The following is a 14,551-nucleotide window of genomic DNA, read 5'->3' on the forward strand; positions in this document are numbered from 1 at the left end:
TTTGATACCCTCCCTGGAAATCATCTTCCAGTTGAGCATACCTGGATCTGGGTGGTAGGAAACCTCACAGTGCAAGATGAGAAGTAACCTGGTCCCTTTGAATTTTCTTTAAGCTACTCTTTAAGCGTCTCATTCCTGTGTGAAAGATAACATATGTGTGTATATAGCAGGCAAGTAAAAACGATGGTAGCTTTGTGGAATTTTTTTTAAGTGTCGTCATTTTTTTTCCATCTAGAAATAGCGTTCCGAGTATCAGCAACTACTAGTCCCAGGCTGAGAAAGGACAAAGCCTGGAATGAACTCTCCTGAACAGAAGATGGAAGAAGGTGTTTTTAAACTCCTGGCTGGCTCAGCCGTGGGGCCAGAGGCAAGCTCAGCTTTGTTTAGTGAGTGATGTGAGTTCTTCCTGTAACACGCCTTAAAAGGGAAGTTCTGATTGAGGTAGCGGTTTAGCTGTGAGTCATGCCAGTGAAATGTGAAGTCTGTTTCTCAGACAAAAGCAAACCCAAATTCCTGAAAGTGGTCTCACCCCTGAGCCTCAGAGCTTTATCTTTGCTAGCTGGAAGCAACAAAAAGAAATAGGAGGACTTCTTTCCAGCCTTCTTGATCAAAAAGTCTCTCTGCTGTTGTCAATAAGCAGATACAGGGACTGGATTAGGGAGTGACAGCAGAAAAGGGTCCAGGAAACATCTTTGTAATTACAGTCCGTTTGTTACCATGGAGATCTCAGAAAATGGCAATTTTGGTGTTTGGCAGTTGAACAGCAGCTTCTGCACCTGAGAGAAGTTTTTTGTCCTTCCGAAGTCATTTTCCATGAGGCGGTGACTTTTGCTCCTGAGCCATATATATCTCTGTGTATCCCTCAGTAAAAACTACTGTGTTGGGAGCGTACAAGTGTCAGCTTGAAGAACGCTCAGTCCTAGCAAGTCACAAGATGCTGAACATTAAAAATCTAGAAAGTGCAGAATATGAACTGTCAGCATGATCAGCAGCAAATCCCACATATCTGGCATCACAGACCTGGCAAAGCCATATTAATTACAGTTGTTGCTATTGAGCAAAATGTGTTCTTCAGCAGCAACCCTTGGCATAAGAAAGGCACTGGGGCAAGAAGGATGGAGGGGAGAAGGATTGCAATAGCTGGGATAGAAATCAGAGTGACTGGGCAGTGATGGGCAGCAGGCAGAAGCTTGCCTTCTCCAAGCAGGCTGCATCTGTGTGGGAGAGCAGCCAGATGCTCTGCACTCATATATTGATTGATTTTTTTTTCATATCATTCCAAACTGTCATTTGTAAGTCTTTCTAGTCTAGGTTACACCAGCCCTGCTCACAGTAATTGCCAGCAGCTGTTAACCCTACAGGCTTGGGTCAGATTTTAAATCCATAATGGACAATACTAAATGTTCTCATTAAAAGTTTACATAGTCAGAGCTGGGAGCAAGGCTCGCTGTGCCCTCTGTAATGGACAATACTAAATGTTCTCATTAAGTTTACATAGAGCTGGGAGCAAGGCTCGCTGTGCCCTCTAGTGTGTACACTCTGTAGCTCCACCATCTCTTTAGAACAGCAGGAGGGAAAGGAAGCTGGTTTTCCTGCCCTGGCTTGGCATTGCCCATTTCTGCACGTCCTCCACCGTGCCCGGGCAAGACAGAGACTGGAAGGACAAGGCAGCGCACTGAGCCTGCTGTGCCTCGGCTGACACGGTACCCAAACAGGCACACACACAGTTGTTGTGGGCTGATGGGAACTGACACAGCACATGAAGGGATGCGTGGCCTAAGAAAAGATCGAGCATGTAAATTTACAAATGAGGAAGGAAAAAAAATCTGTGTTCTGGTTTCTTTTTGTCCTAGATAAAGCCCATCCAAAAAAAAAAACCCCAACAAAAACCTGTTGAATGTGAGTATTTCTAGCAGTTTTACAGGTGGCAGAGATGAATGCTGTTCCTCTTACCTCTGCAGTTTTTGTCCTGTCAAGTTCTGCACTTAGCTAGGGTTCTATGGATGGGGCTACACTGACAGCTCCCATGTTTTGTACTTGTCTCAGGCCTGGTCTTTCTTGCAGTGTCACTGAATTTCACTGAATTTCACTGAATTTCTAGAGTTGGAAGGGACCATAGAGATCATCTAGTCCAACTCCCCTGCTGAAGCAGGATTGCCTAGAGCTAGAGCATGTTACTCAGGAGCATCCAGGCGGGTTTTGAAGATCTCCAAGGAAGGGGACTCCACACCCTCCCTGGGCAGCCTGTTCCAGGGCTCTGGCACCCTCACCATGAAGAAGTTTTTCCTCATATTTGAGTGGAACCTCTTCTGTTCCAACTTGTGCCCGTTGCCCCTCGTCCTCTCGGTGGGAACCACTGAAAAGAGTCTGGCTCCCTCCTCCTTCAACCCTCCCTTGAGATACTTGTAGGCATTGATAAGGTCTCCCCTCAGCCTTCTCTTCTCCAGACTAAAGAGTCCCAGCTCTCTCAGTCTCTCCTCATAAGGGAGATGCTCCAATCCCTGAATCATCTTTGTAGCCCTACGCTGGACTCTTTCTAGTAGTTCCCTGTCCCTCTTGAACTGGGGAGCCCAGAACTGGACACAGTACTCCAGTTGTGGCCTCACCAGTGCAGAGTAGAGGGGGAGAATGACTTCCCTTGACCTGCTGGCTACACTCTTCCCTATACAACCCAAGATACCATTGGCCTTCCTGGCCGCAAGAGCACACTGTTTACTCATTGCCATTTTACTGTCCACCAGGACCCCTAGATCTTTCTCTTCAGTAGTTGCCTCTAGCGGGTGTCGTCCCCAGATTGTTTCATTATCCTCTTAATGTGTTTAGCCTGATGATCCACTATTTGCTGTTCTTTCTTTATGTCATTCAATTTGCCTTCACACGTGTAACTCCTTGTGCCAGTGGCCTCAAGCCCTTAATGATTCAGTAACTGCCTAACTCTTAACTGTGAGTGTCCAGCACATGAAGGCAATGCAGTGGTGCCACCAGCTGCTGCAGAGCCACTCCCATTCTGCCTGTTGAAATAAAGTGGTGGGAGGGATTCCTGCACTTCAGATGAGGGCAGCCTGCATCCTGAGATGCTGTTTGTGGGCCATGCATGCAAGGGTTTTGGCCTCTAAGGCTTAGACACTCTACTCCATTCACACAGAATCACCTTTTAATATCTGATGTGATTTGTCTGGTTCTGTGACTCTTTCCATTTTCAGACAGCTCTTCTCCAAATCGTAATACACTAATAACAGTAGCCTTTAAGAGCTGATGATCTCTCATATTCTGACACTTGCATCAGTATGTTGGAGGAAAAATATGCAAAGTAATGACACTGGAATATTCTTGTCTTCATGAGAATCTCCAAGAATTCTGAATAAAGTCATTGGTGTCCTTTTGTGGTGAGAGCAACTTTTCTGTGTAACAAGTGTCCTTTGTGAAAGCCAGAGACCATTGTTACTTAGAAATGTGTGGGTTTGACAAAATAGGTACCAGATTTTGGGAGAAGAAACCTTCTTAAATTCTTGTCTGATTCTGATTTTTCATAGGACTCTATGTATTGGTGGGAACAGGGGTTCTCATGGCCACAGTTGGATTTTTTGGGTGCTGTGGAGCAGCGCGGGAATCTCAGTGCTTAATTGGATCAGTAAGTAAAAGGTTTCAAGGGCCTGGGCTATGCAGGAAAACAATTCAAAACCCTATGCTTTGTGTCATTAGTGGAAAGATCTTCGCTGTCCAAGATGTGAAATGTCCCAAGTCCTTTTACTGGCTAACCCAGCATCTCCAGCCACCCTGATATTGCAGAGCTTCCATACATGAAGAAGTTCCATTGCTCATTTAATGTGATACATTGCCTGGAATTACCTTCTGTCTTTTCTGAAGCTACCATCTGAGACAGATCTTTGCCATTTCCACCTTTGTTTCAATATTACAAACAAATCTGACTTTACACCATTGTTATGGACCAGCTTTCTTCCAGTTAGTGTGTGGGCTGCTGAGGCCTGGGCAAGGATGAGGGGTTGGCTGGCAGTCCATATAAAGCAGAATCGGGCAAAGTAGATTAATCTAAGATTCTCTTCTTCCTCTGCAGTTCTTTGCCTGCTTGTTGGTGATATTTGCAGCTGAGGTCACTGCTGGAGTATTTGCCTTTATAGGCAAGAAAGTGGTAAGTAGCAACAACTTCTAATGTAATAATGGCAGGGCAGCTATGGATTCCAATGCCAACTGACCCCCCCTTGCATAGGAAGACTCTCCAGGAGACTTTTTCCAGGAAGACTCTCTGACATTCTCATCTGGAGTCAATGACAGCTTGTGCTATCACAAGTCCAGAATGGGAAGCAGGTTTTGCCCCTCTCTATTAAAGAAAATCTGTAGGTGTGTTTCAGCCTTACATCTAGAAGGAACATCAAGTAGAACTATATAAGAGGGTATTGCTTGGGAAAAGGGCAAACAAATTCAATATGTTTTGATCCATGAATTGTTCCTCTGAATGCCATCAGGCCACAAAACCTCCTGTCTTTCCAATCACAGTACCTCAGTTTACAAGGCGTAATTTTCTGCTCTGGAGGTTGATGACACAAGCTAGAAGCCTGCACTGGATCTGGGGTAAGACTTACTTGTCACTCACTTGGAAGTCTGATTTCTGCAGGCAATACAGGAAGCCCAGAAAATCTACGAAGACGTTTATGATGACTATATGAAAAACCCAGTGGGGAAGGTCAACAGCACTATCTATCACTACCACTCAGCTGTGAGTAGTCCTCCTGAGCTTTAATTCCTTGCACTACCACTCTACTGTCACGTTACCCTTTAAAATTGAGAATGCTTCCCACTGAGCTATGAAAGAATAGAACTGTTACTTAAAATGGAGCCAGAGGTTCACAACCTGGTTTCCTGATGGGTCTGGTTTTCAGATCCCAAGTGATCCCTACCTTTGAAAGTGAAAACAGCCAGGCTTTTAAATTTCAGCTGATGCTTCTGGTCTTTGTTGAGCAGAAGATAAGATGATTAGGGGGATATTAAAATCCAAGAATAAATACTCACAAATGCAATGAGAGGTGGAAAGGTCTGAATCTCTCTGCATTTGTCAGAGAAAAAAATGTGACCCATGTCCCAGGATTTAAAATATGGCAGATCCTGTCACTGTCTAAAGCATGTAGGTAAAGAACCAAAAGCACATGTGTGACTCAGTTCAGGCCACCCAGAAAGTTAGTGTGTGAATCAGAATCAGAACCTGTGACTTCTTGAGTCCTATTTGTGTCCATCCTGTATCTACACTCCCTCCCACAGAGATCAAGCCCAAGCTTTGTTGCTCCTTACAGTATTCCCACGTTCTTTAGAAGAAACATTTCACAACCTCAGACCCTTTTGTCCTTCTCCCATAGCTGTTATTTCTGACCCCAAAAGGAATTCCAAGCATTTTGTGGGAGCTAAGCAAACAGGAAAAACGCTCTGAAACGCTCTGATTTATTACTGTCTCCAAACCCAGCACTGTTTTGTCAGAAATAAAGAGTCTAGCATTCTCTGGTGTAGCTTTTGCATGTTGCCCGTAATTCTGTATGCGCTCTTTGAAAAACCCTCTGAAACACTCTGATTTATTACTGTCTCCAAACCCAGCACTGTTTTGTCAGAAATAAAGAGTCTAGCATTCTCTGGTGTAGCTTTTGCATGTTGCCCGTAATTCTGTATGCGCTCTTTGAACTTAACTGCTTTCTCCCTCTAACAACTCCTGTTTCCTCATAAGCCACAGATCTGCTTTTCCAAAATCCACTTGTTTGCTTTGTTTTGAGATATTGTGATAGAAATCACCTCTGGTTGTTGTTGTTAATACAAATTTACGTGTTTTCTATGGCTTCAGAGAGTTGAAACTGATTTTTGACAATTCTGGCCCATGCAGTTGGAACTCTACCAGAGGTAGCAGTTAATACAGGGAATAAATTTATGACTTGATCTGTATTGTTTCTTTTTGTGGTTATTCATTATCTCACTTGCAGTATGAAGGAAGTCTATGGTTTCCTCTTCTTTGATTCTCCATCTCTCTCTCTCTCATTTAGCTCCAATGCTGCGGTAAAGGTAATATGGAACAACAAATTGGATTACCCTGTCCAGAGAATACCAAGAAGGCAAGTGTCCTCTGTTCTGCTTATTTTAATCACTTTTTCATGGCAATTGTTTAGTAATATTGGAGACATTCTAGAAGAAAGGAAGAACTTCCTTTTTACCTTGCAAATTCCGGCATGAAAATCCATATGAAATAGAGCAGAGTGGAGGCAGAACTAAGTTGGAGATCGTACTGAATAGGCGCAGCCCTCATTTCTGAAGCCACTTGTAGCATTCCATGTGAGACAATATTGCATCTTCTGAAAAGAAAAGTGGGAAGGATTTAGCAGAACAGGAGTCCTAAATGAAAAGCCCCACGAAGGTTGAATTTTTGGCAAGTGCCTGCCTTAATCACGCATGGGGACTCCTGGCTAGAAACTTCATTGGTGTTAAGAGAGATACTGTTCTTTCTGTCGTTTGTGGAATCTGCTTGTGAGTACAAAGTCAACAATAAAGGGCCAAACTTCCTAATTTAGCAAGGCCTATCATATAAAGGCTGATCATTTTAAATTTACGGAAAACTGATTGTAAGCAAATGACTTGTGTGTGTCAGCGTGGACAGGCAAGATGTACGGATGTCTCATAGAAAAGGGAATATGCTGTGAGAATTGTCCAACAAAAGACAAGGCATAGACGCAAGAATTAGGACAGTGACTGCAATATATTTTTCATGTTTCTGTGTTGCTTAGTGAGAACATCTGGCAGAGTTGGTTGGAGTATATTTTTTTAGGAGTAAAAATCTTTCCGTTTTGTTTTAAATAGAACTGCCTGGTTGAAATCCAGAACATAATTGATGCTAATCTAAAATCTTTCCATTTTGTTTTAAATAGAACTGCCTGGTTGAAATCCAGAACATAATTGATGCTAATCTGCATTTAGTTGGAATTGTTGGAATTGCAATTGCTGGCACCACAGTGAGTAAATCCGCATTCTTTCTCTTAAATCTATATTTGAGCCCAGTACCCTGCCCCTTAGTCAAAGCTTTGTGGAAGGTGTTTTGCAGCAACTGGTGACATTCCTCAGAGGTACAGCTATTCTTACCACTTTCAGTGTGTCTTCTCTCTGGGAATCGCCCACGTTGGTGCAAGCAGACTTGTGTGACTTTGTTTTACCAGTTTATTTTGTGTCCTTAGTGTCCAAAGTATCCAACGGTAATCTTATTTTGTTGTAATAATAGGAAAGTGGAGTTCAGGTGAACCAATCTGAAAGGCAAAAGGCTGTAGCAGCATTTCATCTATTCCAAGAGAGCTGCAGACTGATGCTTTAGGCTCTTTGAGGACCCATTCCTTAGATTTCATAAGGAATAGAGAGTACCTACCCTTTGTATAGAAATGGCTTTCCAGGAAAATTCTGGCTGTAGCATTGGTTCAATGTGAAGGATAAACAGTTTTTCTAGGTCACAGATCCAGTGATCAGTATGTATTTTGTTTGTAGCATTGTTTCAATGTGAAGGATAAACAGATTTTCTAGTCTACTGATCACAGATCCAGTGATCAGTATGTATTTTGTTAAAGGAACAGGATTTAAACTGCATAGTTTTCAGGACAGTATTTCTTTCCTAAACACATAACACCTAGTTACAGGTAGCTGTTTCATTGAATGGTGTCATCAAAGCACAGGTAACTTTTCTTACAGTCCACCTCCCTCAAGTGTGCATTGCTGTATTCCCAAGGTCTGCTCCTTCCCAGCAGAGCTGTCACCAATAGATGTCACCCTGCTGCAAGGATGTGGCAGGAGTGGGAAATCTGTGTCAAACACAGGCTTTCACAGAAAGCACTTTCCATCACGTGTGTGCTGACTCTCTTCAGATTCAGAAACCCGCAGCATACTTCTGAAAAAGTATGAGGAGCCAGAATATTAGTAAAGAAACACACTGCTCTGAAGAGCAGGAAGTTCATGGACTTAGGTGGACACTTAAAAGCAGATGAAGGGTTTATGTATGTAATAGAAACCATGGTGTGGGGAAAAGGGACTAAACAATCCTATGATTTGTATAAAACGTGAAAGTGTACTCAAAAATACAGCAAAGGAACATGGGTGTGACAGAATTCCAATAACCTCTCTGCTCAATAAAGATACGCTAGACATACAAACATCTCTTATATGGCTTCCCACCTCAGATACAGCGGAAGTTATGAAATTATAACCTCTTAAGCAGCAGAAACATGTCTGTAGATGTTTCTGTGCTTGTTTCTGACCCTTCAGGGGTATGACTGGTCACCCATCTCCTTCCTTAGGGAGGTGTGTGGGGAGAGGATATGAACTCAGGGGTTTAACTGCCTGATAGTATTGCTTCTCTCCCATCATTAGTGGTGAAGCATCAGGAGGTAGCCACTAACTACTTTGGAGAGTCAACCTGTGGCAAAAAAAAGAAATTTCTGAAGACTCTGGCAGTCCCCACTGTTCTCTGCTTCTAACATTCCCTCTAGTTAACCAATTCCCTAACATGAATAGAGTTTTATATTTAACACATAGTCTTGGTCTTGAGTAGAGCTTAGCTTTCTCTGCAAAGCCACAGTGCTCAGCACCAGTTCCTCTGGGATCGTGCTCTGCTCTTATTCAAATGTCTATAAAATATTCCACATAGAAGCATTCTGAAACTCAGAACCTGCTGGTGTAATACTAGGCATAATACGGTCACAATTATCAATGTCAGTGAAATTTACGTTAATGATATTAATGTTTGGGGCTACCACGTCTGGTGCAATACATAATACAGTCACAATTATCAATGTCAGTGAAATTTATGTTAATGATATTAATGTTTGGGGCTACCACGCTCGCCTTAACATTTAAAACAAAGAACAGTGAAATTAGTGTAAACAGATAAAACCTTGGCTTTGAGTATCAGTGAAATCTCTTTTATATTAGCTGTCTGATGTCTTAGGGTTTGTGGATGGAAGGAGTCACTTGCTACTCTGCCATAAGAACCTTCAAATTGTTCTGATATGCAGACTATTTTATAACTGTTTTGTAAGTGGATCCCTAAATTGCATCCCTTCTCTTCTAGATCTTTGGCATGATATTCAGCATGGTTCTGTGCTGTGCGATCCGTAACACAAGAGACATGATCTAAAACTCTCACTGCACAACTCTGTCCCAGGAGTTCCAGACTAAGCTTCACAAGAAGTCCTCTTCTACCCAATTTAATAATTGTAATGCATTTTAATTAGTGTTTTAACATACTGAGAGGAAAATATCCCATTAGATGAGCAGGTGAATTGTATTAGTTACAGTAAAACCAAAGTGAACAAAACAAGGGTTTTAAAATGTCCTTTTTAACGAAAAAAAGCAAAGGTGCATCTAAGACTAATTGGATTTTTAGTTTGTATATGTGCAACTATGAGTTTACACATCTGTAGACATTGTGTAAGCACATGCATGTGAGCAGGTACCTGTATATGCAGGGTAAGTATGTGCAGATGGAATGTGTTGTGTGTGCATGTTTGCACACATATTATTCCAGAGTCTTCACTGTGCAAGAATGTACACACACCCATAGGAATACAACCCCTGAGATCCTTTCACATTGAGCCCCTGTTTACAAAGAATTAGCAGAGGAACAAATGCCATTTTAAGAAGTAAGACCTATGATTAATTTTGTAACTCTTCTTTTCAAAGCCCAAACACAGTAGAATTTAATAAAATTGGACTTAATGCCTCAGGGCCTGCTCCAGCAAACTTTAATTCATATGAGTAGACCCACTGACGTCACTGTCATGCAGAGAATGGATATATTTTTTTTTTTAAGGACTGGACCCTTCATGAAAATGCAGAAAGCTCTGGGGGAGGAAACATGTCCAAGCAGATCAAGGCTAAAGGAAGAGGGGGAAAGAGGTGGGAAGACCGCAGTCATTTGGGAGCAATTGCAGGGCCAAGTGTGCTTCAGCTTCCCAAGCTAGCCTGAGACACACACACACACACAAGCCTAGGAGTTAAAGGGACTGCTAAAATCTTTCTTCAGAAGTCCCTTCATCCTGCAAGACTCTCTATGGTATATATGCTGGCACAGGAGTGGAGCCTATATCCAGAAAAGCAGCAGCTTTGTCAGATACTCTGTAAAATCCAACTGGCCTGTAAAAGCCAACCAAAGAGTGAAGACGGTCAGGGAAAGACACGCAGCACTTTAATATCCTCTGTTTCTGCTTCTGTGACTATCACAGCTTCTACGGGGCTCCTACCTCAACCTCTCACCCTTTCTTGCGGGTGTTGAGGCAGGAAAGAAAGATGGGACGTTTTTAGAGAGCCATAAAGTAAATTTTCTTACTGGCATCTTTAGATTGCATGTCAGGTATAAAAATTACACTGTGTGCTTGAAATACCTCAGGGCTTGCGTTTACATAGTTTGTTTCTATATTTTTATTTTTATATTTGTCATATTTATTCATACGAGAATGTTCTTTTTAAAACAGCCTAGAAGGGAGAAAGCTTGTCCCCAGAAGGGGAAAATAAATTACAACAAAGGCTCAGAATCTCTTAATTTTTGGCTTACTTGAGATAATTCATCATTTCAGAGAACAGCTTTTTGCTAGCAATATCCACGTAGCAGCTCCGTTTCTCTGATGATCATTAGTTTGGATTTTGGATGCAGTTGTTCCATACGTGATGGGGAAAAGTTCAGCTCATTGAAATAATCCACGCTGTCTAATGGGACTTGGCATTTACCAGTGATGGGGTCTTTATTCCACTGAAACAGAATGGGATTTCAGGAAATGAGTGCATTCTAGTGCACGTGTTTGCGTGGAATATACATCTCTCACGAGATTTATCTCTCATTTCCCAAAGAAACACCAACTCCCATCACTTTTCTGTTCCTTCAGGATTGGAAATGGTGTTGCTGTTTCATGTATCCGATTTAATTGACACATCTGGCTGGCTTTTTTTTACATAGATGTCTCTGTTCAAATTGTTCAACCACAGGCTGTGACACTGAGGGCTGTGCACTCAAGGCTGGGTCTGCAGCAGGTGCTGCCAACGGAGCAGCTCCAGAGAGACCTTATCTCCTACACCAAAGCAGAGTTGGGCTTCTCTCACTCTGTTCACAGCCAATTAGCTACAGGTGCCGTGTCAAAGTAGGGCCTGGGACCTCATTCTGCAAACATCAGACCAGGAAATAGGTCCCCATCTGCTGTCTAAGAAAGGCTCAACAGGGAGAATGACACTGGCAGCAAATCACTGAGAGTCTTGAGCTGAAACCACCAAAGTTTCTCACAGCAAACAACTGACACAGCCAAAGCAATTTCCTGGATTCCAGGTACACCTAAGACTCTCCCTGCAACTGGTTCTGCTCTAAATATACACAGTATATGCACAGTATACAATTGGGGTGTTTTCTCAGAAGGTGACACTTGACAGAAAGAAGAAACCTGTGTGTAGTGTCCTTTTTGGCACTGAGAGCAAGACAGCCTTCCAGGAAAACCAATAAAAATAGCACAGTAGGGAAGCCAGTGGTTCAGGTTCCAAGATTGCCCTATAGGGATAGAAATTTAGTTCAAATAAAGCTATTTCCTTCTGTTACACCCCTTTGTAATGACAGTATTTTATTTATTTTAAACATATCTACATATAATTGGTTTTAATTCCTCAAATTTGTAGCACCAGAATGTAGTGATTGGAGGACCAGAGTTTACTACTTTATTTGTTTACTGCTTCTTTAGTAAGTCAGAAGATGCCCACTCCTGCTTTTGGGATGGACTGAATAAAAAGGCAGCTTGCAGAAATTTCTGTTAGTACCCCACTGCCCCAGAAGTACAACAGCAGCCAAGTGCCTTATGAAAACAGTGAAGAGTGGTACAAAGAAACCTTCTATAAATTCAGACTTGAACAACGTGACTTTCTGCTGAAGTGTTTTGAGTTTGTGTTTGTTTTCTTTTTTAATCTTCTGAAGAGTGCATTTGTTTTTCTGAGCATAATTACTGCTTATACCCTAGGGTTTACTGCTATTTAGGTATAGGGGATACCTGCAGTGCATATCAGAAACAGAGAACTAAACCAGTAACTGGTATTATTCTAAGTTATTGGTGTAATTTAAGCTGGAAATCAACATGTTATGCATCTACTAGTGCCTTTAATAGAATCCAGAGATACAGCCTTTTTTGCTGTTTCCTGCTGTTGTGAGGTGCATAATATATTTGCAGTTTTCTATGCATCTTAATAACAAAAACTCTTTTGTAACTCAGTAAGGGACAGAAAATGCAGCTGTTCTTTCCCTGTCAAAACTGTAAGAATTCTTTCCTGTTGCTTTTAGATCACAGCTAGTTAACAACTCAGATTTCCACTGACTTGCTTGAGCAGCCCTTTTTAAATGCTCAAATGTCACAGGCAGGATTACGACTATCAAAACTGGATATATAGCACCCACAGTTTATTTTGCTGCTGCTCTTTCATTTCAGCTCCTGAAAGTGCAAAATCTTTGATCTTTGTCAGCAGTACAAAATAATTTCCAAGCAACTACACCATATGCCTTCAATAAGAAAGCTTTTCAACAGTAACTAAATGCAACCCAGTATCTAAACTTCCTCAAATACAGTTCACACTTCACAGTTGCACGCCAGGATTTAATTAACAGACTCCAATGCTTGTATGCACCAGATACATAGTAACTGCTGTGTAAATCAGCGGGAGTACCCATTTAGTCCTGTCCCTTGTACCTCATAGTAAATCAGCAGGAGTACCCATTTAGTCCTGTCCCTTGTACCTGTTTAAGGAGCAAGAGACAAAAGATCAAATCCCTCGTGTTTGTTCTAAAGGATAAAGACGTAAATATGTCCTTATGAGATCTCTAAACATCGTTATTCACATTTCCCTTATCTAATTTTTTCTAAGTAACTGACTTCAGTGGGAGCTTCATTTGTTACAGGAAAACCTCACCCAGTTTTGATACCTTGCAGAGATTGCCCAGAAGCTGATGAAGCACAGCCCTGTAATAGCCCTACGATGAAGATTCATATTTCACTTTTCTTCACACTTAAAGTGATAGATAGTTTTATAGCAAAATATATTTCAGAGAATCACAGAATACCAGGTTGGAAGGTATTCTCAAGGATGATCTGGTCCAACCTTTCTTGGCGAAAGCACAGTCTAGAAAAGAGAGCCCAGCACCCTGACCCTGCCCAGCTGCATCTTAGAAGTGTCCCAATGTTGGGGAATCTACCACTTCCCTGGGGAGATTATTCCAGTGGCCGATTGTTCTCATTGTGAAAAATCTCCCTCTTCTGTCCAGTCAAAATCTCCCCTGGAGTCACTTGTATCCATAACCCCTCGTCTTTTCCATCTGACTCCTTGTAAAAAAGCAGTCTCCATCTTCTTTGTAGTCACCCTTTAAATACTGGAAAATGGCAATGTCTCCTCTTTCATAAATATATATATATTTTGTATGCATTGAACAAGAAATTGAGTTATCTTAAGCCTTCAAATGCTGTATTTTACAGCCTTTGGAGGCTACTAATTAATAGCATGGGATGCTGGTCACGGAAAATGAACATAAATAAAGCTCTTCAATCTTACTTCTTCCTCTCTAATGGTGCTCCAGCCACTAGGTTCCCCAAAACACGAACCACTTCCAATGTAACATATTTGTTTCTACAGCACGAATTCTGATTTTGGACAGAAATGGCATATTGGTTTACGCTGCAGTCTGTAGCAGAATTACCTCTATGGCAGGAGAAAAAAAACCCCAACTTTGTTGCTGAAATCACCTTTTACTTCCCTTTAGTCTAATGTGTTCTCAAGTGGCGTTTTATCACCTTTTCTGTCGTGAATCTAAAACAACTTTCTAATAAAAATAACCTGAAATAAGCGGCTACTGGCGAGACCCCGTCTCTGTGCCCTTCCCAGCGCTCCCACACCCCCCGGTTCACGCTGGGGGGGCCCCTCGACGCTTCCCCCCCCGTTCCCTCCCCTCCCGGCCACCTCCCGGTCCCACGGGCCCTCCGGCCTTTGCCTCACCTGCATCCCGGCGCTCCGGACACCCGCTGCCCACCGGGCTGGGCCGTCACCCGGCAGCGGCCGATGTCCCAGCGAGGGTCTCCTCCAACCGGGGCGCGAACGCAGGCTGCGGGGCGGCTCTGCCCAGAGCTCGCCCGTCACCCTCAGCGGGGTGACGGCCCCGGCGCCAGGCTCCGTGTAAAGGAACAGGCCCCGATCCCCCGCACTCTCCTCACGGACCGGGACCAGCCCGCGACTCGCCTCAGGGACGCGCGCGGCACAGCGGCCCCGCCCACCGGGGACGGGGCTCGCTCCTCATTGGCTACTGGCGCTGCGGCCAGCGCGAGGGCGGCACCTCCTCCGGCGGCGAGGGCGGGGCGGCGGGAGGGCAGAGGCGGTTCCGCCCCGCCCCCTCCGGCTGCTCGCGGGGCCGCCTCCCCCGGCGGAGGGATCGCGCGGTGGCGCCCCCTGTCGGTTGGGGCGGTGCTGCCGCCGCCGCCGGTCAGCCCCGGAGCCGGTGGGGCGCGGTTGTGGGGGGGGG

General features: G+C 43.4%; 1 protein-coding gene and 1 long non-coding RNA gene across 2 annotated transcripts in view; one reads left to right on the forward strand and one right to left on the reverse strand.

The window, feature by feature from the left end:
• TSPAN2 (tetraspanin 2) overlaps positions 1-9,340 on the forward strand; it is a 24,922-nt gene extending 15,582 nt beyond the window's left edge. The window contains exons 3-8 of the mRNA XM_014948541.1: positions 3,534-3,631; positions 4,076-4,150; positions 4,634-4,735; positions 6,039-6,107; positions 6,915-6,998; positions 9,095-9,340. Coding sequence (XP_014804027.1) covers positions 3,534-3,631; positions 4,076-4,150; positions 4,634-4,735; positions 6,039-6,107; positions 6,915-6,998; positions 9,095-9,160 — 494 coding nt within the window. The 3' untranslated portion in view covers positions 9,161-9,340. The remainder of the gene's footprint in view (positions 1-3,533; positions 3,632-4,075; positions 4,151-4,633; positions 4,736-6,038; positions 6,108-6,914; positions 6,999-9,094) is intronic.
• Positions 1-14,264, reverse strand: part of LOC106891789 — a 24,388-nt gene extending 10,124 nt beyond the window's left edge. The window contains exons 1-2 of the long non-coding RNA XR_001412789.1: positions 14,032-14,264; positions 6,207-6,344 (exon numbers count right to left, since the gene is read on the reverse strand). This is a non-coding gene — a long non-coding RNA (uncharacterized LOC106891789). The remainder of the gene's footprint in view (positions 1-6,206; positions 6,345-14,031) is intronic.
• Positions 14,265-14,551: the final 287 nt, after the last annotated feature.

This window comes from Calidris pugnax, unplaced genomic scaffold (assembly GCF_001431845.1).
Source record: "Calidris pugnax isolate Ruff unplaced genomic scaffold, ASM143184v1 scaffold91, whole genome shotgun sequence".
Classification (NCBI taxonomy): Eukaryota; Metazoa; Chordata; class Aves; order Charadriiformes; family Scolopacidae; genus Calidris; species Calidris pugnax.